Source organism: Colias philodice, chromosome 23, assembly GCF_061535455.1.
Source record: "Colias philodice isolate Cphi_HAF_F1 chromosome 23, ilColPhil1 Martin Lab GWU primary, whole genome shotgun sequence".
NCBI classification, from domain to species: Eukaryota; Metazoa; Arthropoda; class Insecta; order Lepidoptera; family Pieridae; genus Colias; species Colias philodice.
This window is the reverse complement of record NC_143108.1, coordinates 346456-372560: the sequence shown is the minus strand read 5'-3', so window position 1 is coordinate 372560 and position 26105 is coordinate 346456. Positions and strand designations below refer to the sequence as shown.

The window sequence follows — 26105 nt, the reverse complement described above, 5'->3', positions numbered from 1 at the left end:
CAGCTAGTTGTTTAACCCATCTGGTTTATACACAAATATACGCTTAACCGTCAGCCGAAGTTTGGGAGTAATCCGTACCACAGATGTTCAAATTGGAACGAGGGTGCTACAGTGACCGTGATTTCTTATTTTTAAAGAATTGTAATAAAATCTTACATAATATTTTGTTAGGTGTTTGATTGTTACATTTTTTAGTTGTAGTGTTTATGATAATATGTAAGAAGGTATGTAATAAAAATTTTAGTTTTTGAAGCGAAACTTCTTTATCGGGGTTGGAAAAAAATTTAGTGTAACATTTTTTCGTTACACGTGACATTTTTCCGTTACGCGCCATCATTTTCTTATCCCTTCCACGCGTGATTCGACGTATTTCTGTAAAGTTGCATATAGTAAATTATTTTTTGAAAAAGAAGGTCATAAAGAAGTTTCACTTCTTATGTGTGTACACTAGTACACGCACACATTTTTTTCCAATATAAAGAGCAATATTTCGTCACGTTCTGTTATTTTATGTATTCAGTTCAAGTGAATAAATAGCTATTATCCCTCTCAATGATTTAATATCAACTGCCAAACCATTAACATTATAGTTCTAGTACTTTGTATTATCAGAGTGCTAGTTTCCCACGTGGGAATAATTACACGTCTAAGTCTAAATATAGCATGACCTTTTTGTCTGTTGATTGATTGATTTCATTCTATTCACAGACATTCTAATCTAATATACAAAAAAACTAAAACTAAAACACTGTGTGAACTTACTAATTACTTGATTCTCAATAAAACCATTACTAAAATCTGGTGCGAGTGCAAGAGTTTATCCCTCAATCAAGCAAAATTCGACCTATGTGAATAAAATCATATTTAACACTAACCATTTAGGAACATGTGCTTATCTATACTAATATTATAAAGCTGAAGAGTTTGTGTGTTTGTTTAACCGCGCTAATCTCTGGTCCGATTTGAAAATTTCTTACGGTATTAGATAGCCCATTTATCGAGGAAGGCCACAGGCTATATATTATTACGCTAAGACCAACAGGAGCGGAGCCACGCGGGTGAACCGCGAGGAGCAGCTAGTATTAAAATAAATGGTACTTTTGAGCGTTAAATTCAATTCGTTTATCCCAAATTGTCTAAACGTGTGGTATTCCAGTTCACCTGAAGTTATATTGATCGAGTAATTACTTACATTTGACTGCGACCTCTTCATTGTTTGAGATCCATATTAACCGTGATAGATATATAATATTCTCATTAAGTACATAGCCACGGAGTTTGGTTCGTTAATTTTATGTCAATCAAATAACTTTACATTATTGTGTACTAGCTTTAAGACCAATTTCGTTCGCGTAAATTAAATTTAATCTTCTCGTGTTCGATTTAATATTGATTAAATAAAGAATAAGTGAAGAATTATGTATACCTACATGGCATCAAAGAAAAATACACTTACTTGGCCATCCTTTTTCACTTTCAGATGATGAATTTTCCAAAATGGTAAATGTGAATCATGCATTGTTAAAAATACACGCTTATATTATTAACTTCACACATGGTCTCCTTTAGACTCAATTTCGATTTTCGCAAACTTTTTACACTTATCAAAGATCGGTGACAATACAATAATTTTACGAGTTAGAGCGGCCGTACACGGGCAGCTCGAGCAGTTAACGGCTGATCAACGTACACGGACTGCTCGAGCGGTCGGTCGTTGACTGCTCTGCAGCAGCCCGTGCACGGCCGCTCTACAGTGTGTTTTAAACGACATAATATATTTTATTTTTATTTATTTATTTATATTTGGGAAACAAACAATACAATATATCATATAAACAAGAGATAAAAACCATACGTATATATCAGCAAAGTTTCCACTAAAAATTTAAATTCTTATAAAAAAATACACATTCAGTCACAAACAGTCTACTTGAGGATACAAATAAATATAGAAATAACAAGCATGAATACAATTTAAATATTACAGTTAGTTACTATTGCATTTATTTCGAACTTTGGTTTTGAACGATATTATCTAATTTGTAGTCATTCTTTCAGTCAGTTTTCCTTATATTTAGATAATATATTCAACATACATGAATTATTTAATATTATATACCGTGCTTAAAACCTCCTCATCCCGTAAACTTGGGAAAACACTAAAATTAACATAATATTATCGTCAACCTCGATAGGGTCGATGAAATCAAAACATTGTGCAAATTTGCTTCCCCTCAAACATTTTGTGAAACCGCCATTGAAAAGTTATTTTTGGAGTGCTTTGTGTATTTTCATAATTAATTGATATTAAAATAGCGAAGCGGATAATTAATGTATTACGTGATATCAAAATCCATACTAATATTATAAATGCGAAAGTAACTCTGTCTGTCTGTTACTCAATCACGCCTAAACTACTGAACCAATTTGCATGAAATTTGGTATTGAGATATTTTGATACCCGAGAAAGGACATAGGCTACCTTTTATTGCGAAATATGTACCACGGGCGAAGCCGGGTCGGACCACTAGTTTTATTATATTTCTATACGTTTATTAAAGTTTTAAGGTAGCTTTAAAGTTTGTTTTCAAGTATTATATTTGTTGATCGCAACGTCTGAAGGTTTTTGGATTAGTTAAAAAAACATTCTATTTTTTTTAAGAAATACTATCAGTACCTATTTGGTAGTGCTTAAACTAGTACTTATATCAGTTTTAAAATATTCTAACAAGCTTGAAGCCGTTATTAAGGAAAAGATGAAATATTAAAAAATGCATTCTGCCGTATAAAATGCAAATTTACGAAATTTACATATTATAACCCGAAAAATACGGCGTTGTCGAAATATCTTGAGAATGATGTTAAACGATTTTTATTATAATGTTTTTCGCTGAAAATGTAAAATATTGTACTTGACCTAGCTCTGTTAATGAATATGATATTGAATCTAAAATTAAATTGAAAAATTAAAGAGATAATAGTGTAAATTCTATGTAAAAACTTTGTTAAGTGAATTCTGTGCAATTTTTTTTTGTAACTTGCAGTGAAATTAAGTAAATAAATTAAGATGAATAGAGTTATTTATAAAAATTATGTTGGATAGAGTATTTCAATAAATATTGTAGGTAAAAATAAAAAATTAAGTATTTCTGCGTATTCTATAAACTATATCCCTGTAAAGTTTCATTAAAATCCATCCAGTTGTTTTTTTTTTGTAATCTTACTTTATTAAAAAGGAGGTTTGTCAACAGACCAGTTGTTTTTACGTGAAAAAGTAAAAAATATTATATTCATACATTAATTTATACATCCATTCACCTACAAAAAATGTTACTACCATTTATCACCCCTCCTTTTTTAATGTCGGTTAAGGCGTACCTCAGGGCAATAGCCTGATATAACCACCACGTTAGCTCTCTAGAGACTCACTACCAATTTAATTCTGACAGAGATGGGTCGCACATTAGGCGCTAATTAAATTATTTATTATTGTTAAACGAATAGTTTGATACATTAGTATTTTCATTGGCTTTACTCGTATTCCAGATTATATTATTTAAGTTTATCTTCATATTTGAGCTCTAGCAAATCTCTACCAAAATTTTTGAAAAAAAAATCATGCTTAAATTTTCAAATGTCTAGTTATGAATAGGTAACAAATAACAACACTTTATAAGATAACACAAATCTTAGATTAATCTATTTACACGTAAATAGAGTAAAAATGTAACACCCAAGCTGTAGGTGAAAACCTAGCCTAAAATTTTCAAAAATATATGTAAATAGTTCTATGCCAAAGAAGAATAATCCAGATATGAGATGGTGATAGAAACAAATTCAAAATCGGATCAGTACCTACTTTTTGAGTTTATTATATTATCATGAACGCACAGAATGCTTTGTCATTTTAGATAGTATTTTGTTGAATGTATGTATTTATAAATAGAGTGGGTTCTTATTTTTGTAGCTAAATTTATAACAATGTATTTTGTGTAGGTGGAATTAATGTCAAATTGATACAATGTTGTTTCGCCCTTGCTTCATTAAAATCTATTAAAAGATTAATTATTACACTCATTAAATCTATAAATATAAAATCTTGATTAATCAGTGTTCTGTTTTATTTTCAAGTTATTTGATAAAGAGTAAAGGAAACAGAAGTAAGGGTAAATAATATCTTCTTACACGTGTACTCTCATATTGTAAAGAGAATATAATAATATGTGTATGTTTGCAAGGGTAATAGATAACATCCATTAGTAACAGTAGATACATATTATTATTTCACAGTGACAATAAAATAGTTAAATTAGTTCTGGTCGTATTGCAATATATTATGCTCGCTCAGTCAAGAAATATTTTTTTACATATATTATGCATGTTGACGAGTAATAAAAACAAGTAACTTAAAATGAAAAAAAAAATTGCGTGTGTGCCGAGCATACATGTCAGAAGTGAAACTTCAAAATCGTCGCCATATTCCATGAGGAATAAAAATCAAATTATGAAAAGAAACCCGTTTCACATGGAAATCGAACCCTAGACTCTTTATCAACAATTTTTTTAGAAATATCATTGAAATAATATTTTCCTCTTGAAGTTCTTTCCACATCGTTATGAAGTTTCTGAACAAAACTTTCAAGTGTTTTGAATATCTTGTCAGCGAGTTGGGTTTTATTTCGAGGTTTTACGAATGAATGAATAATTTTAATCATATATTTTTATTCAGTTTTGTATATTTATTGAATTGCAATGTGATCTAAAGAAATGAAGCGATAACGGTGTAGTATTTTTATTTTGTGGTGTAATATTTTTTCTGTTATGGATAAATCATGTTTATCATTTATAAATTAAATTTCTTTCTACGCATGTATTTAAAATGTTGTTGTTATTTGATTACTCAATATGCGAGAAGGCACATGCGAATATTAAGAAATAAATAAAATTTTGGTTTTTGTGTTTTATATCTACAATCTATTGAATTTATTATAATATCTAGACATATTTTTGCATAACTTATATGAACAACTTATAATATAAGAATGTACTTTAAGGGCGGGGGTGGATGACATGCTATTATAATGGGTCGTAATAAATAATAATGATTAATAAAACTCAGACACAGATGTTAGCACTTAAGGATCCGAGGTTTTCAAACTTTTTACGATCCAAACTTTTCATTTACTTGGCGTTTCTTTTTCAACAAATATTTGGAGTTTTAAAACAAACAAGTACATTCTTCAAGTATTAGGTATGCGTATTATTTGAAGAACCTTCAAAATAATTTAATCCTGCTTAAATAATAATCATTTAGCCATACGCATCTAATTCTAAATAAAACGTATTCTCAAACTCTTTTATTTATAGTGTCAAGATTACTGCCCTTACAATTTCAGTTAAAACATTGTTATTGAAAGAAAACACCTCACTAAACGCCGGTAAATAAGATCTTATAACTCGCCAATTGAGCTTGAAAAAACATTCGCTAAACGGCGAACACTTCGTGCGTAAAAAACACGAGTCCCGTGTAAGTAAGCACGTACAAAAGAAATCTCTAAATAAAGTTTTCTTTCGCAGGTAACAAGAGGGTTACAATGGGCCGTCGTTTGGAGCAAAATCAATGTTCGACCGAACCCTTCTCGCGAACAAAAGAGCTCAATATAACTTAAACCCGCGACAAAATGTGAAACCATGAGATTGGACGTCGACATCGTGCTGAACAACCAGAATTTCACGTTGGACTTCAGAGAGCTATCCACTTCGATGTATCTCACGGACAGCTACGTGAACCACTCCCTGGAGATAAACGAGACAACCAATGACATCATCTACAGCAACCAATTTGAAGACGAAGCGTTCTTCGTCTTCCTCGCCGTCTTGAAATGTATCATCATGCTCTTTATCATAACAGCTGCGATATTCGGCAACCTCCTGGTCATAGTTTCAGTGATGAGACACAGGAAGTTACGAGTGATCACAAATTACTTCGTTGTCTCTTTGGCTCTGGCTGATATGCTTGTGGCGATCTGGGCCATGTGCTTCAACTTTAGCGTCGAAATTACAAACGGGGAATGGCTCTTTGGGTACTTCATGTGTGATGTCTGGAACTCGTTGGACGTGTATTTTTCTTCTGCGTCCATCTTACACTTGTGCTGTATAAGCGTGGATAGATATTACGCGATTGTTCAGCCACTAGACTATCCATTGATTATGACGACTGGCCGATTGGGAGTGATGTTAGCAGTGGTCTGGTGTAGTCCAGCTTTAGTTTCCTTTCTGCCAATATTCATGGGCTGGTACACAACAGTGGAGCATTTGGACTTTAGGAAAAAACACCCGAAGGTGTGCAGCTTTACCGTGAACAGGATATACGCTGTGATATCGAGCAGTGTCAGCTTCTGGATCCCTGGAGTGATCATGCTGTTCATGTACTATAGGATATATGTGGAGGCGGATAGGCAAGAGAGGATGTTGTACAGGTTAGTAATACATTTAAATATATTATTTTATCAAATTAATTCCTATTTTCCTTGCTCACACCATCAGGCATGAACTGCTGGACCGATTTTGCCAATATTTTTGCAGGTTCGTGTTTGTTATAACGAGCAAAGAAAAATTGAGAAAACTTAACGACTGTTTAAAAATTCTTGCGTTATTCGCGCCAAGATAAATAAAACCTTGTGGCGTCTAAATTTAGGTTTTTAATACAATATTTAATTAAATAGTGTATCATCTATATGTATATCATCAGCATTTAACATTTCTTAATGTTCCAAATAAATGTATCATTATATTCGATCCTTCTAGACTAAAAGGTCCTAAACCTGACCTTTGGAGACTAATAAAAACCGACGGTCAATTACAGGGATGAAAGTTGATACCCTACATGACTGTAAGATCAAATTAAATAAAAAAGGCGACGAATATTACTAGAGAGAAGACATTTTCGAAGTCTAATCTATCAATCCCGTTACACATTTATCTTATTGAAAAATTGAATTCGATTCAATCTTAGATTGTAGTAGGATAAAATATAAATGTTTTTTTTAATTTCAAATCTAATCTCACAATCGATTTAATGAATTCTAAATTTCTTAAGTATTTAAAAAATAGTTATAATTGAATTTAAATGCCAAAACAATGAGTGACAAAATGTTTAAAGCACGGTTTTTATGCTTTTTATCGATTTTTCAGAATATAAAGGCTCTTTAATAATGTTTTCTTTTTGGACTTATTAAAGCTTACTGTCATACATAATATAACAAATTACATCGTGTCCAAACTTTATTCATATTTCATTTTGCTGTACAATGGTTTATTAGTTTAAATATTCATAAAAGTTAGACGTATAATTTAAAATTGATATTTCAATTTAATATTCGAGGTATTACGTAACTAAACTTTTTCTTGTAGGTTGATAAAATATGAAGAATAACTTATTATGTTGCTTGGGCATAGCATTTGGAGGCCGCGTTACAATTTTATTAGTGTGAACTCAAATATAAAACCCAAAAGCATTTATTTATTCAACAAAAAATAATTTAGAATTGCTTTTAATTGTTAAATAACAACATAATTCAAAGTTCCCTTGGCTTCCTTCTTTAAATCACTTGTTTTATGTACTTTATTTGTAATTAACACAAATAAAATGACCTCAATACATAGTTAGTTACATTTAATTACAAACATTAAACAGGACGTTAACAAGTACCAGCGAATCTTGGATCAAAGTGAAACATGCATTTAAGTGAATTACCCCGCTTTCAGCTTTACCGGGAAAATGTCGCTTCTGTTCGTGGAAATAGTTCTCGTGACTTCTAGCAGTTTCGTTTTAAATGCTCGATTCGAGTTTATAACGAGGCTTGAGAGCTGATATTGTAAAATATGGATGAATTAATGTAGGTTAGTTAGTAACCTAGCTGTTTCTGTAAATTGCTGTATACTTACAAATATAGATTTACTTAATTGTAGCTTAGCTCTAATATTAGGTTCAGTACCTACATATAGTAAATAAATAAAATTCATATAAGTAGTGTGATGCTAAATAGCCTATAACTAGCTTTCCATCTGTGTAGTCAAAGGAGAACCCGCATAGTTACCGTTCCCAATAGCATTTACGCGACCTTTCATATATCCTTTGTCATGTCTCACACTATCTTTATGCCAAATTTCATCCAAATCGGTTCATCGTTTTAGGCGTTTTCACGTCGGAGACAGACATACTAAGAGACGAGTTACTTTCGCCTATTCATATAAATAGTAACGATATTTTGAAAACATACTATCTAATACATAAATTCGATTCGATTTTCCCACCTGACTATCTCGTTCGAACAAAGTACACACACATACACACTACTTCATCAAAGACACTAATTACTACGGCTTACTTCGGAAGCAGAAGCTTTCACTATTAAGAAACCATTGAAAACATTTGTAAAGCTTAATTAGTATGTCTGCAGAAAATATATTACTATATCTTCTTCTTTATATATAAAATTCTCGTGTCACAATGTTAGTCTGCATACTCCTCCGAAACGGGTGGACCGATTCTCATGAAATTTTCTGTGCATATCGGGTAAGTCTGAGAATCGGCCAACATCTATTTTTCATATGTACCACGGGCGAAGCCGGGGCGGACCGCTAGCAGAGGCGGCTCGTGACAAAATTTTATGGGTGTTCACTTGAAATAAAACACTGAAAATACATGGTGTAAAGCAGTACATTTATCAAAAAAATTACTTATAAAGGAAATACCTACATACGTCTTTCTTTTTGGTGTGCAAAAATATCTATAACTTAAAGCGACAAGACATTCGTAAATATCTGTTGTTGCTTTCATCACAACCACACAACCACGGTTTTTTTTACATATTGTTCAGATTTAAACACACGCGTATATGTTTTCGTTTTTGTCGTACATTTTTGCGTAAGATCAAGTTCAGGCCGTGGCGGTCCCTTAGCTTTACATTCAAGCCGAATTTGTAACGTTTTATCACACTTTTTAATGAACGCCACATTATAATTATTGTTCATTTTAACACTCACAAGTAATACTGATAAGTACAGGCTATTTCAACACGTATTTTATAATTTTAATTAGAAAATTGCATGAATCGCGCGCGTGCATTGAAGTTGACTCGAGAGTCGAGTGTTTGTTTATATTATAGACGTAGCAACTGGCAACGTCGCAATCGCTGTCCTGCCGGGCGGTAAAAACGAACCGGCAACGTTTGCGGGTGCGGCGCACCGAATTTTGCTACTTTTCCATAGAAAATCTTTTGTTTCACGCGCAGGGCTCTGGCAAAACCCTCTCTTTCACTCCTATTGGATTTCGTATTAGGAAATGTACTAAATCTTTTTTCATTGGAGCGCAATCGTGAGCGCACCGCTTCGCGCGTTACATAATACAGTAGGTATTATACAGGTGTATGGGATGATGGAATGATGGATATATTCATTGGTATTAACCACAGTATTAACAGTAGTTTTAAAGATTACGATTGATTTTAAATAGTAATAATTAATGTTAATAATTAAATTAAGGAGTATGATTTTATTATAATTATTTATGGGAGTTCACTGCACCAGCGCTCCTTAGGGCGAGCCGCCTCTGACCGCTAGTAATATTATAAAACTTTTTTACCAATTTCCAACTACCCAAATTAACTACCGTCACTATAACAGTAGGACTAAAGATTAATTATGAACTAACCTTTGTTAAGAAACGCTCTCAAATCGAAAAAAATTGTGGATCAAGTATTTCAATTAATCGTACATAAATTATACTCATATTATAAATGCGAATTTTTGTATGATTGTTTGTTACTCCTTCACGCGAAAACTACTGAATCGATTTTCTTGAAATTTGACACACATATAGAGGGTAACTTAGATTAACACAAAGGAACGGGAACTAAACGCGTTTAATTTTGAATACGCGGGCAAAGCTTCGGGCGAAAAGCTACTATAAAATTACCGTTTTATATCGAACAGTACAATTTACAACTAAATCGGTGAGATGCATGCATTTCCAAGAAAGCATGCTCAATTACGATCAAATAAAAGGTATCCATTCTGGAACAAGGTATCTACAGGGTGTCCCACTATCGGTATACTAAGCGCGAAGGGACTTCGAGACTTGCGTACACTGATCACGTAAAAAATGCTTAAACAGAAAAAGTACGCCAATTTTTTTTTAATTTTTCCATAAAATTCATGTTTTCTTCTCTAGCTTTGCTTGTTAGAAGAGTACACAAAGAGTTTTCAGAATTCATCTATTTGAAATAATGCATCTGGAATTTTATTAGTATTTTTACGTACTCAGCGTATGCAAAACTATAACCTCCATTGAGCTTAGAATACCAACGGTGGGACACCCTGTATATTGGAACAAGGTTGTCGCATCAATTTAATTCAATACGACCCGATTGACTATTCACATTCAGATTTTCCTCCCAATTTCCATGTTTTCGATTCACGTAACTACAGGATTCGAACTTTTGAGTTAACGTCTTAATGTTAAGTCTTTTGGGAGTCTTGTATATATAACTGTTAAAGCAGTTGTTTGTTAGTTTACACGTGTGTTAGGTTAATTTTGTTTTGACCTTTTATGCTATTATTATTTGATATGAAATGTTTTAAAGAGACTTTGTAGACTATTTAAATTAATAAATATAAATCCATATGTTTTGATGTAAGACTTTTTAAATAACAGAATAGATTTTAACGCAGTGGTACACATAATATCGTATTTCTGCTATTATCTGCCCCCCTATGCAAGTGGCTTTCTGTTAGCGTAGCGTTCAATAGAATAGACTACGAATGTATGAGATTGACGTAAGCTGTAGATAAACGTTTCTACAGCTTACGTCAATCTCATACATTCGTTGTCTATTCTATTGAACGCTACGCTAACAGAAAGCCACTTGCATAGGGGGGCTGAGGTGATGGTAGTTACATTGCGTAATTAGATATCAGGTAGGTAGTATATATTAAAACTTAATGTTATGTTAAACATCATGCACGATGGTATTTGAAGTGAAACTTCTTTATCGGGGTTGGAAAAAAATTTAGTGTAACTTTTTTTCGTTACGCGTGACATTTTTTCCGTTACGCGCCATCTTTTTCTTATCCCTACCACGCGTTTGACGTATTTCTTTAAAGTTGCTTATAGTAAATTATTTTTTGAAAAATAAGGTCATAATATAGTAAGTTTCACTTCTTACGTGTGCACACTAGTAGGTACACGCACACATTTTTTTATAAATAATGCAATATACTCACACTACTAAAATGTCTAGACTTCTTTACAAGGGTTCTTTATTGGCAAATTTACAAACTTAACCGTGCGTAAATAATTCGCACTTAATTGGGTATTTACGGTCATTTTGTGAAAGAATTTACTATTAATCACTTATAATACCACAAGAGCTTCAAAATTATCGGGTATTTTCCGATAGGTTCGTTGAAAACAAATGAAGGAGTCAAGTTTTTAGTTAAGGGTAAAAAATCACGAGCGCGAAGCGCGAGTGATTTTTCCTGAAAAACTTGACGACTTTATTTGTTTGCAGGGAACCTTGAGGGAAATGCCAGATAATTTTGAAGCTCGTGTGGTATTCGGGAGATTATTTTTCCGTCCCAAATGTCGGCCAATAATTTCACAATTGAATTGAACCTGTCAGTTTGACGTCAACGACCAGAGAAAATTATCAAAAAATTATCAGTATAATACCATGTAGGTTGTACCACGTGACGTCGAATGGTGCAATTCTATTGGTCGATATTTGGGTCGGAAAAATAATCTATCAAATTTTTATATCACGCTTCATTGACTAATTCGTTTATACGAAGGTTCTTTAAAACTTAATAACGATATTTCAATTGAATAGGCAATATTTTTGTCATCATATTCTCTTAAATTTATTATGAGAACTAGCTTTCCGTCCGCGGCTTCGCCCGCGTTTTCAAAGAAAAACCCGCACAGTTCCCGTTACCATGGGATTTCCCGGTTTTTGTTACCCTCTATATGTGTGATAAATTTCATTGTAATCGGTTCAATAGTATTTGCGTGAAAGAGTAACAAACATACATACACATACACATACATCCATCCTCACAAACTTTCGCATTTATAATATTATTATAGGATAGGATCTAGTATAGGATAGGATACGATAGGAAGGATAGGACAAGATAGGATAGAATGTATAAATTTTATTTAAGAACAATAGAGCTACCAGAACTCAGAAAATGAATAACTTGTTTTTTATAAATTTATAAATGAATAGCTCTTATTTTTTCTCTACGGTTTTCCAAACAAATCTGAATCATTTCCCAGGTATTTGAGTACATAATAAAGCGATATAAAATCAATATAAATACGTTATAACGTTTGTAAGAATGAGGAAAAAGGAAAAGGAACTTCCTTATATACAATATACATATTTCTTATGAAACGATTTACGCGTGTATACTCGAATAAGGTATATTAAAATTTCAACATCGCATCATTTGATACATTTTCTATGCTTAGTTTACGCTTTTATTTAGTTTATCAAGACAAGATTAGTGTAAATGTTATATTATTAGATACTAACTGACTCAGCAAACGTTTTTTTAATACAACGTTATCAATTGGGTTTAAAAAAAATAACATATTCTCAGAACTACCGAATACTTCTAATTTTTTGAAGTGAAACTTCTTTATCGGGGTTGGACAAAAATTTAGTGTAACATTTTTGCGTTACGTTACGCCGTACGCGTGACATTTTTGCGTTACGCCGTACGCGTGATATTTTTGCGTTACGCCATACTCGTGACATTTTTAAGGTCATAAAGAAGTTTCACTTCTTACGTGTGTACTCTAGTACACGCATACATTTTTTTTTTATTTATAAATCAGTCAAGATGTTTCGAAACCCCAATTTACAGCTATGTTAAAGATTTTTCAACTGTTTGTTTCATTGTAATATGTGATACCCAGATTGTATGACAAGGTTGAATTAAATTTTTGTAGAATCAAATGAAAATGATATTAAAAAGGTAGATTCTAAACATAGAAATGTAATTACATCTATAAATAACAATTCTAAAATGACAAATATTCATATCTCACAAAAAAAGTCTCTCCCATACTCATCGAATGAGCATAATAAGATTCATACGAATTCTGAATATTCATAAACACTTGTAAAAGTTACAGAAAAAAATTTGTGCGTGTATTAGTGTACACACGAAAGACGTGAAACTTCTTTATGACCTTATTTAAAAAAAAATAATTTACTATATGCAACTTTACAGAAATACGTCGAATCACGCGTGGTAAGGATAAGAAAAAGATGGCGCGTAACGGAAAAATGTCACGCGTAACGAAAAAATGTTACACTAAATTTTCAGTGATTTCACTTCAAAAAAAACAGTTTTGACTCGAAAATTATTTCCAGGAGTAAAGTAGCAGCTCTCCTCCTGGACAAGCACCTGCAGATCAACGGGATATCCGTGGGGGAGGTGATGAGGGAACGCCAGAGTATCCAGATGCAGCCGATGGCCAACAAGATGAAGCGAGAGAGGAAGGCGGCTAGGACCCTGGGCATCATCATGTCGGCGTTTCTGGCGTGTTGGTTACCGTTTTTCTTGTGGTAAGTTACTAAATTGAAATTAACCACGGCTTTATTCTTGTGGTTGGATTATAGTTTGCAATGTATATGTTACAACTATTTAACATTGCTTTTAACATTTTGTCAGATAAAATCAGTCAATATGACTAATTTTACAGGTCAATAAGGTCTGACTGGTAAAGGGTTTTGACCATAAAATATATATAATATCATTGCTGCTATGCGAAAAAACAGACATACAGATGCGGCTTTGTTTTATAATATTATGTAGCAAAAATAAATGAATTTAAATTAGGTGGACACAAATTGTAAATATTCATATCTTACACAAAATTGTCTCCAATTATATCTCCCTTATTTATTTAAATGGCGTAATGAGAAAAATTAATAATCCTAATCCAGCTGAAGATGCACATTTCATTAAAATCGGTCAAGTTTCGGAGGATATTGATAAGAAATACAGTTTCTTATTTTTGATTTTTGGTTTTTGGGCTTTCGATGTTTGGGCCGTCACTGTTAAAATTTTAAGTATTATATGTCGGTTTTCTTCCTATAATTCTTCTGTGTTATTTATCTTTAGTTTCTTTTTAAATCTATCTATACTAATATTATAAAACTGAAGAGATTATTTATTTGTTTGTTTGAACGCGCTAATCTCAGGAACTACTGGTTCGATTTGAAAAATTATATTCGGTGTTAGATAGCCCATTTATAGAGGAAGGCTATATAACATCATGCTAAGACCAATAGGAGTGGAGCAATGCGGGTAAAACCGCGGGGCATAGCTAGTATTGAATAATTGTGTGTACAAACATAATTTATTTATTCAACACCTTTCAATACGTATTTTTTTAAACATAGCAATTTGATGAAACCTTCGTTTATAAATTAGTTTTTAACTGTGAAGTAATGAAATAATATATTAAAACTAGATTAATCTATGTAAATCTATGTCGAGATATTTCGTGACGATCATCTATCGAGTGCTATAAGGTCAAGCATGAAGGTTATCGCTTGACACATTTGCAGTATCTTTAAATCTAGGTTTTATAAAGTCTAGCTCTTGAATATCTCTTGTAAGTCTATCTAGTCATCGTCTGATCGTGATAAATGTCATTTTAAGGGTATTTAGATAATATTTATTTTTGAAGATCAATAATAATAGCAGCAGTGTAATATTAATTAGCAGCCGCCTGCTCTGGTTTTCCAGGCGTAATTAAACTTTCAGGTCGACAAAAATAATATAGTACAATATACAGTTTGAAATCGTAGAAATATAATTTTAAAACCGTTTTTAAAAATTATATTATATTTAAATATTAAGTAACTAATTCAAGAAAATCTCGAAACGAACTTTAAAATTGCCAATTTCACGCAACCTTTATTAATGAGAAGTTGAGGTTAAAAAATTATAATAATTTAACGTTATGTACAACCTTTTGTGAAAGAAAAATTTAACAAAATGTTAACGTTATTACCTATATCTAAAACATAACTTTCATCTTATTTTTTCTTGTACAGGTACATAATAACAGCTCTCTGTGGGGAAGCGTGCCACTCCCCCCCTCCAGTGGTCGCGGCCGTGTTCTGGGTGGGATACTTCAACTCGGCCCTGAATCCGCTCATCTATGCGTACTTTAACAGGGACTTCAGAGCTGCGTTTCGCAAGACTTTGGATTCATGCTGCAGGTGGATTGAGTTAATAGTTTTAAGATGGTATGTGTGCTGTGAATTGGTATGGTTGGAATTTAAAATAATAATGTGGTACCGCTGGAAAGACGAAATCGCCAAAGACCTGCGCACCCTCCAAATCGAGAACTGGCAAGAGATGCCGCAGGATAGAGTAAAATGGAGGCTCTTATTGTCGGAGGCCAAGACTCACTTTGGGTCCCTGCGCCACTCCAGTAAGTAAGTAATGTGCGTTCGTATTTAGAATGAATTGAATGAACAAAAACCCGGACAAATATCATTTAAATATGAACTAAATAACCAAATGAAAGAAATAAAATGAAATAAAATACAAACCATCTCTTCCAGGCAACCCAACAATAAAATTCCAGGTGAAGTTAATGTCCCTTTTAATAATTAAGGTGCTAATAATGTTCCTTTCCCAGATCAATGTGCGGCAACATAGGCCGGCGGTACTGTGCGCACATGCAACGCCGGGAACAGCACCACTCCAACACGTCTGACCTGCACAACCACTGCATCAAGTCGACATCTGCTGACGTGCTGCGGCAGGCGACCTTCTCCAGACCTGAGGATATCGTGTTTGATACTTAGTGAGTTCTGTAGTTACGGTAGTTAGTTGTTTGGTAGTTGAGTGTTTGGTATCGTTTAAAATTTTAATAATTTTAATTTTAAAATCGTTTATCGTTTTAATTTGTGAAAATGTATGTTATATGAAAGCGTTTGGAATTGTTTGTCGTGGCTGTTCATCATTTAGGATAAACTAATTAATGTAATATGCATCATCTCAATCTGATTTTCATGTAAGAAATGAAATTGTTTTGAACAAAATAGATGTAAGAGAATGTGTCATTAATAAAATTAATAAACTGTATAATTATTTATTTATTTATTTATTTATTTTATTCATAAAAGGTACCTTACAGCTGTTGATAAGATAAATTATACTAATTACATGTAAAAACGCCAATTACAAGGCACACCGATAATAGTAAAATTGTGTGACAAAAAACGGCAAACTACAAGGGTGCAATAATTGTTTTCTTTTACTTTAACAAAAAATACAATTATTCTTGATGAAACACAAAACATAAATGAATTAAAATTAAATGTGACTTCTCGTGAACAAGCAATTAATTGATAGTTTGTTAAAAATAATCCATTGTGGGAACTACTAGCACCTACTGAATATTTAACCCCTTATCTCTCAATTAAAGTCCGAAATGTCATCCACTGTACCGAAAGGTTTTAGCAAGGGATTTAGCTTCTACGCATGATAACAAAAAGTTTCAATTATTTACAAAGGACAGAAAACTCTATACACATCGCTGTGTAAAAGGCATGAAATATGAATATGCGGATGAAAAAATTAAATAAATTATGTTTGTTTTGATCCTTTGCTAATTAACAATCTAGTAAGTAAAAATAGGTATTTATTTATTATAAAAGTAGGTATCTTAATTATTTATAAAAGGAATTCCACCACTTTTTCTTAAACTGATGAACAGATTTTTATGATTCTTAGTTTTTTTGATGACTGTTAAAAAAATTTAAAACCTACGCTCGCATTTTAACTACGTTTAAATTTCAAACCTAGCTTTTTCATTTATTCTAATTTCTAACTACGAATATTAGATTAATTATTCAAGTTTCTATGAAAATTAAGCCATATAAATTAGTTGAATAAATCGTTTAGCCTCATATGTGCTTCGCGACTGGATTTATAATACAAATTCATAAGCCTATAAAATCAATTTTATTCATTAGTTTATACTGTCGACATGGGTTAATTCTTAACCTTTTTTTCTATCTACCTGTATTATTCTGTCAATAAAGATTATTATTATTTAACCATTATTTTTATAACTACTCGATCTTAGGAAATAATATTTTTATTGATCCTTCAACATTAAAATGTTTACTTCTAAATATATTTTTATTTTAATAGGGTCCCATAAATCAATCAAAAAATGTGTGTTTGTACTAGTGTACACACGTAAGAAGTAAAACTTCTTTATGACCTTATTTTTCAAAAAATAATTTACCATATGCAACTTTACAGAAATACGTCGAATCACGCGTGCTAGGGATATGAAAAAGATGGCGCGTAACGGAAAAATGTCACGCGTAACGAAAAAATGTTACACTAAATTTTTTTCCAACACCGATAAAGAAGTTCCACTTCAAAAATAAAACAAAAGCATTTAAAACTTAGTTCACATGTTTTTATTTTTGTTCACATATTGTTTAATTAACTCCACATATTTTTATTCGTTTTAAAAATTCATACACAATGGATGAGCTGTCCCGGCGGACCGAACTGGACGTATTTTCAACGCGACCTTTTTTCATGATTTCACTGGTATTTTTTCGTGAAAACCTTACTGTTGAAATTGTAAATTATAAATTTGATCGGATGGAACTAGAGCCTAAAATGAAAACAAAAAATATAGCCTATGTCACTCAGGAAGCTTTAAAGCATGAAAGATTTTTAAGCTATTGCATAGCTTCTATCGCGGGACTTGAGCGCGGGGACCGAATCCAGAAATTGCGTAACGAAAAACCTCACGCTCCCCACTCCGACGGGCGCGGAGGTGTGGCTTGAAGGCATAGCATGCAATAGCTTTACCGCGGCAGTCCCCGAGTGCCACACGTCTTTTTTTAATTCGTAGCAGTTAGTTTCTTTTAGCGCCTTTTTTATGAAAAATAAGGAAGCGCTTAGCTATGATCTCACCTGCTGGTAAGAGATGTGGTCTGAGATGAAACCAATCAAATAAACTACAGAGGCCTAAAATATTACTGGACTATAATAAAAAGTAGCAGTATGACGGTAAAGAATATTGACTAATATTATTTGGCTCATAAAACAGATGCGAAGTATAATATCTGCCCTATACCTCAAAACGGACACAGGTCTTCACTACCGGTATATTAAAAAAATCCAGAATAAAAATAAAATACTTCACGATATTAAATATTACCGCAGTCAAGTACCTACGCTCGAAATATTTATTAGAATTCATATTTAAAGCCGCAAGCGACAATTATTTTTATTAACGATGTCCCTTGAGCCATTTAATTGTAAAACTTCAACTTTCAACTAATTTCTATCTGCTTTGAATGTAAACTTTTTATTAATATAAGTCATGATTTTTTAAATAACTAGGTGACCCGGCAAATGTTATCTTACGTTACTAAATTCAGACATCCTGAGTGGCTTCCTTTTTTAGCGCATGCAACCACACAATATATATTTATGTCTTCTATTACATATTATTTAAAATTTACAATGCTATTTTATATGTGTTTTGTGTGTGTTGGAATAAATGGTTTCTTTCTAAATAATTGGAGTAATTTTTGAGTGAACCGAATCACTTCAGGTTATAAAATTATTCACAACTTTAACATAAGTAAACTTTTTTTAAGTAATGTTTTGTATAAAATATATATTTCACCTGAAAATCTCTTTCATTGTTGGGATATCACGTAACTCGATTCGCATCTAATAAAATGTTATACCGACCCCTCTAGGTAATGGAATTCAAATTGTTTCGCGATGTCAAGATAAATGAATAATAATTAATTGATATTTTCCAAGCTATTAATATTGAGATTATTTGCTTTGGTAAACCCGTGTTTGTGGACGAAATTGTCTTTGAAAGTTAAGCTATTTAAAGTAAAGTTCGATAGGATACAGATTTAATACGGATTTTTGTAATAATTGCTAACATGAATAAAATTAAGTTTTTAACCCATTGAGCCCCGAACGGCCCGATCGGTCCACGACACAATAGATAATTTCTATTGTGTCTGTGATTCCGGGGCCTGAGTTATTGCATATTATATCTATGCATAGTTTAAAAAAGCTAAATGAGTATCCTTAATATTTCAGTCTAACTTTTTTTAACCTTTAATGATTTCTAGATTTGGTCTTGAATATTACACGTATCATCTAATAGTAGATTGGTAATTTTGCTTGATATCTACCCTCTCTTAACTGACTTTCAAAATTTAAATTCATTTATTATCAGAACATCATAGGTCCACTTGTTAGTAATTTCTTAATACCTATGTTAGTACATTAATTATCTATCTATACTAATATTATAAAGAGGAAAGGTTTGTAATTATGTATGTATGTATGGTTTTCACGCATGAACTACTGGACCGATTTTGATGTAATTTGCCACAGACAATCTTTAGACCCTGAGAAAGAACATAGGCTATCTTTTATTGCGAAATATGTACCACGAGCGAAGCCGGGACGGACCGCTCGTTATCAATATAATTTAACAAGACGTTAAACGCCATCTTTTAATAAAATGCGAAACAAAACAATCGATCATTGTATCCAGTCTCGAATACTTCATAAAGAATGTATTATTCAGTGAAGGGAAATGGAAAAACTCAATAAACAAAGCTTTATAAAGCTGAGTCGGGGAATATTCACGATTTTAGGCAAGGGACGAATATATGAAGGAAAGAACCAAGTTGTTTCTTTTGGGATTAAGTTACTGTGTTTGACACTGTTTTGTGTTAAGTAAAAAAACAATTGTAAATGCAAGTTTATTAAATTTTCAAATATCTACCTTAATATGAAAAAAGAGCGTATGTGCCGAGCACACGTATCAGAAGTGAAACTTCTTTAGCCAGATTCAAAGATATCATTGCCATGACGTGTCGGTTTGTGAAACTTCTTTAGCGAGATTCAAAGATATCATCGCCATGACGTGACGGTTTTGCCATGACGCGACCTTGAAATTTTACTCACAACGTCCCAAAGAAGTTTAACTTCAAAAAAATGTATTCTTATAAGACAGGATACAATATAAAGAATTTCTGTTCATTTTTTGTGTGTTGTGTGTGTTGGAATAAATGGTTTCTTTCTTTCTTTTTATTGCAGTTTTTTAGCCTCTCAGTGTTGGAGAATAAAAACATATTTAGGAAGAAGAGTTATATTTGTATAATGTTATATTCATTAGTAAATTGTATCTCTCATAATCGCAGTCATTATAAATTACTATTATAAAAGGGTACCTTCGTAATTCATTAATATTTCTCTTTAAAGGTTTTACATTTAAATTTCAATTGACTCATTATTTAAATTAATTGAAAAAAACATATTCCTTTATGCAAATAAAACATGGCTTGTTATATTATTTGCACTTCTTTTTACAAGCGTAAAAAGGTTGAAAAATGTCCGTCAACCTCTCCCTTTATGCCAAATTTACATTAATGTACTATGAAAAAGTTTTATCTTATTTTAGCAATATATTTTTACTAGATATAAATTATTCACAACTTCGGTCGTGAAATTGTTTTACTTTCACTGTATTGTATGTACTTTACCTTAACTGTGTCGCGCAGTTATACCTACAGACGAATAATAAAGCGACAGTTCAATCGTTTTCGCGTGAAAGAGTAACAAACATACATTCAAAAACTATCGCGTTTATAGTATTAGTATTGTATAGGTTAAAATTTGATAAGTACAGATTGTAACTGTGTTATTGATATTTTTGCACTCAATGAAACGTATTTTACCACGTCTCTGTAATATTACCAATCAAATGAATAAATGAATCATGAATTTTTTGAGTCAATCTTCATGAAATATGCTAAAAGTGCCATAAACATATATTTCACATGTATTAATAAATATCAATAAAAAAACTACTATATTTTGTCGACAATCTTCTTTTCAAAAGAATACCACAAATACCATGTTCTAATAAAAGTATTCATCATAGACGTTTGTATCAACTTCTCGACTCAGTAACAATTATAATAGCATTCCCAATATCTGAATAAATCGAATTCCCATTATACGTATAGCTGACAAAAAGAGACCGTCAAGTCGCTAAGCTTACCCGATTTTATTCACTTATACTATACGATATTCAACTTTATCACTTAGTAATAAGAGACCATTTCGTGTGTCAGATTATTTTTTAATGACGATAATGTCTCGGGTAATTGTTTTTTTGATTAAAGTAACTTTGGTGTGACGTGAAATATGACTATTGTCTGATAAATGAAAATGTGATTAGTTTTTGGATAATGGTGTATTGGTTACTGACCTTGTCTATTACTTGGGTCTGCCATATTATATTTAAAAAAAAATATTCAAAATTAAAACATTCTTGAATTTTCATATACTGAAATATTACGAAAAAAAATCTTTAAACATTTCAATACGTACATTACACAAAAGTAATAAGACTTCTTTTAATACATAGTATTCAAAGCATATTATATTTCTCTCAGTGAAAGCTATTTTTGTAGTATTCACGCTACGAGATTGCTACGCGCCTACGTTTGACATTTTCGTAGAGTGCTGCGGTGCTACAGTGCCTACGTCTCGCGTAGACTGTATTCATGGTTTTTGTGGTGTATTAATTATTATGGCTTTTATTTCTAAGAACGTTTTTACCCCAAGGAGGCCTATGTTTTCTTGAATGTCACATTCACTATGTTTTTATGTATGTCTGAATCAATGTATGTTTCCTCTATATATAGCTTACATAAGCTATATAAAAGGTCTTGATGGATTTTGTAGTGAGATGTGACGTGAATTTTTTTCTTAGGTATACGAAAAAAAAAGAAACTTTACTTTTTATTAATTACAACAGTAATTTTAAGTGAATTTTCGGTTCAATTACTTATCTTCTAATACAATTATAATAAAAAACATTATCGAGTTTTATATATTATAGCATTATCATCTTTTTTGTTGTTATAATTTCATCAATATTAAAAGCTTTTACAAGTAGAATTAAGAAAATTTATGAAGCACTTATATATAATGAGTAATGACTGGTATTATATTTATATATTCTTTTAGCGTTTTTAGTGGAATACCTGAAGCCTACTTTATGATTACCTTGACTTTTATAAAACTTCGTTAAGATATAAAAATAGTTCGTCTGTAAAACAAATACTTTTACCAAAAGTACAGTTATAACTTAACTTATCTATAAAGATCAATATACAGCCTAATTAAATAACCAAAATACATAAAACTAAAATAGTACATCGGAAAATAAAGGCACGATGTCTCAAACGCAAAGTTATAAATATTATATCCATATATCATTGCTTGAAATATCTAATTAACTTTAACTTGAAACGTGCTTGAAACCAAACATAAGTTCATATAATACAACTTAATTAAAGGCTACCACAACTATAAAATCTGAACAACGTCGGTCCCATTCACGCCAAGGCAGGCAGTTGGAGGCACATTTGACAGCCACGGAGGCTTTATGAGGGATTCCGTACGAGCCTTCGCGGCGCTATGGAATGTGACTTGCCGTATTTAATTATCTTTCATATAATAAAGGGATTTTGATGAATTGGTAGTTTGGTATGATGGAATGATGTTTGATATTGATGATATTATTCGTTATATTTTGAGATTTATGAGATTGTATAATTGTTGCCGGTTCTTCTTCATAGATACTTTCCGAATCGGTGGTAAATGTTAAAAATATGTAATGACGATTCAAAAGTGCTTCTAGAAGAAATATAATTGAATAAATAAATGTTTGAGTTTGTAATAAAGTAGATTAGATTAGATAAGTACATTTAATTAGATAGCAAAATAGGGCTTTATGTTTATACGAATTTGCAAGGCTAGATGAAATAGTATAAACTTATTATACTTCTTTGTTTCTTAAACAAAAGGGAGCTTAAATAAATAATTTCGTTTAATCTTAATCATAAATTAAGATTTGAATTTAAATTTTATTTCAATGTTTAATCATTTATATTTTCTGTTGCAGGTAAATGGAGAAGAAAGAACAAGCAAGATTTAAAGGCAAATTTATTATATATTCATATTATATATCTTTATCTATAGAACTGCTAATTATAATAAATTGTATGTAATATCATTCCTGCTTCATTCCAATTACTTAAGACTTGGCTGCAGCGCACAGAAAGTATTTATTTTATTATATATTGCTTATAAATCTAGACCAAAGATTACAGACCAAACTGAAACCAAAGATTTTCGTAAAAAGCTATATGAAACATGTATGTATATAGTTCTTTTACAAAGGGTAACTATGGCCTGATATTTTAATTAAAATAAGTGAATGTTCTACAAAATAATATTTCTTTAAAATTGACTCGGATTATACAATGCTAGATGTTAGACCATAATACTGCAATTGTGAAAATTTTATCTATTAGTATGTTTATAAGTTACTAAGTACCTGCGCTCGACGGTTTCACCCGCGTGGCTTCTGTTGGTCTTGGCGTGATGATATAAGCTTCCTATAAGCTTCCTCGATAAATGGGCTATCTAACACAGAAATAATTTTTCAAATCGGACCAAGTAGTTCCTGAGATTAGTGCGTTCAAACAAACAAACAAACTCTTCAGCTTATAATATTAGATAGTCTTCTGTAGTACAAGCTTGGCTTACCTAGTTGTTTGAAATGTGAAATATATATTTATCCAGAGCTTAATTATTATTATTAATTATGACATACACTTCCTCATATTCTACTCATGCGTGGAGAATATTTTTTAATCTATTATGATAAGGCATTAAAGTATTATGATTCAAGCCTTTATAGGCTTATACTTCGCAAGTTGAAGTTAACGCTTGAAGCTTATCTGTCCAATAGTTTTTTGCATGAATATTTTGCTTATTAAAATGAAAAAAACATATATTTAACAAATATTAGTAAAGACAGTTGCTAAGAAGTTTGTATATTTTTCTGAAATAATTGAAAAAATATTTTGTCAATGTATCTATCAGAATATATATAGATATCGCTTACAAAATACATAGTTTAATTTTGTTAAGATTAGTAACCTAATGAAGTAAATAATAAAAAGGGGAACGATTCCAGGTGTAGCGGCTTGTTAAAATACATTTGCTCTATATTAATATTCCATTTCAAAAACCATTGTCTATTTGCGTTGTATGCATATGAAAGGTTTTTAACGGACAAACAATGCGATTTCTGTTTTATATGTATAGTTCTATTCACTTGAAATGGTTGGAGCGTGTATGAGTATATTAATTTGTCAAGTATAAAGTATTGTGAATTGTTTGAAAAATACAGAATAGATTTTGAGGGAAAAATACATTGTGTGTATGACATTTTACCTTGAATAGACGTTTTCAAATGAATTTATAGTTAAAAATGTGAGAGATCGAGGAAAGTAAGTTTTTTTTAAGAAGGTAAAACATATTATGTTATGTCTTCTGATCTTTCGTATTTTTAATCATATATTTAAAATGTACTAAAGTATTAGATATAATATATCTGATTATAGTGCTTCATTCCAAATCGTATATTATGCAAATAAGTGTTAGTCAATTGAAAGATTTATTAACTAAAATATCATGAAAATATATTTATAAAAATTAATATATTATTCCGAGTATATAATGTATAATTATTGAACTGGGTATTTGTGTGTATTTTGTAGATATCTAATATTTTTCGACCTTTCATATAGGGTTAATCAATTATAATGAATCAGAACCTATCATCTAGAAAGGTAATATCAAAATCAATTCATCACTATGTCAATATAAAGGACAATCAAATCATTATGTATATTTAAGTATAAATGGGTTAAGTATCATAAAATAATCGATTTTAGTGTGTATTATATTAAAATTGTGTACCTAGTTAATAATTATAGTCAAGTATAGAAAGAATATAATTAAATTAAATGTTATAGTTTTAAGATAAGTATCAGTATTAAATTACTAGCTTATATATAAAATTCTCGTGTCACAATGTTAGTCTGCATACTCCTCCGAAACGGGTGGACCGATTCTCATGAAATTTTCTGTGCATATCGGGTAAGTCTGAGAATCGGCCAACATCTATTTTTCATATGTACCACGGGCGAAGCCGGGGCGGACCGCTAGTTATATTATATATTTAAATGTTACTTGTGGCACAGAATAATAACTAGTATTGTGGGGAAGCATTTAAAAGCTTAATCCGCTTAATAAAGTGGTTAATAGCCCTATAATTTTAAAAAACATAGCGATGTAAGTATATAATATACTTATTTACATCATAATATTATAAGTATTATGAACTACCTTTAGTATTATAGGAGTAAAAATTCTCACTCATGATGTTGATAATTTTCTTTCTAAAAGATATCGGAGGACATGACTTTTAAGATTGTATGATTGTTACAGTTTGTTACTTTTTAATAATTGTTATAATGAAAACGGAAGTGTAGAGACAAAACGCAAATTAATGTGTTTTTTCTTTATATACTGTCTGTAGAATTAAAAAGCGGTCGTGATTGTTCGTATTATTTGTTATTGTATTGCAAAAGAATTTGAGTTATTATCTTGTTTGTGTAACCTTTATATTAGTCTATTGTAGTTTACTATGAATGATATAATGTGAAAAGTTTTACAATACGTATATATTTTATGTATAAAATATTCACACGATATTTCTTATATTTGTTACAGAGATTTTTCCTACCAATAAGAAACTTAATATTTAGCTTTAGGATACTAGTCTTAGAAGAAAATCATATCTTTCTATTTATAAAAATGTGTATAAATGTTTTTCGTGAATCCAAAACTTTAGGATTAGATTGCCTTGTGTAATTATCAAGATTAATATAGAAAATATAATAAATGTAATTAAAAAGATAATATTTCTAAATACTATGTACATACGGATGTGTATACGCTACTTCTTATGAAACGAGTAGTTTAGTAAATAGATTTTAATTTGTATTTTACAGTTTTTTTCGTTCAGTAGAAAATGTTGTTCTATTAGTATATATCATTAG

The 26105-nt window shown here is 31.3% G+C and overlaps 1 protein-coding gene across 2 annotated transcripts in view; it reads left to right on the top strand.

Moving 5' to 3' along the window:
• Positions 1 to 23463, top strand: part of LOC149477831 (octopamine receptor beta-1R-like) — a 60797-nt gene extending 37334 nt beyond the window's left edge. The window contains exons 2-6 of one of the 2 annotated variants that reach the window (XM_089709781.1): positions 5578 to 6479; positions 13446 to 13640; positions 15141 to 15308; positions 15734 to 15901; positions 23093 to 23463. In XM_089709781.1, the coding sequence (XP_089565907.1) occupies positions 5692 to 6479; positions 13446 to 13640; positions 15141 to 15308; positions 15734 to 15901; position 23093 (1320 nt within the window). In that variant the 5' untranslated portion in view covers positions 5578 to 5691 and the 3' untranslated portion in view covers positions 23094 to 23463. Of the gene's footprint in view, positions 1 to 5577; positions 6480 to 13445; positions 13641 to 15140; positions 15309 to 15733; positions 15903 to 23092 lie in introns of those variants that run through there. The other variant, XM_089709782.1, reaches the window with a different exon arrangement.
• The last annotated feature ends 2642 nt before the right edge of the window (positions 23464 to 26105 follow it).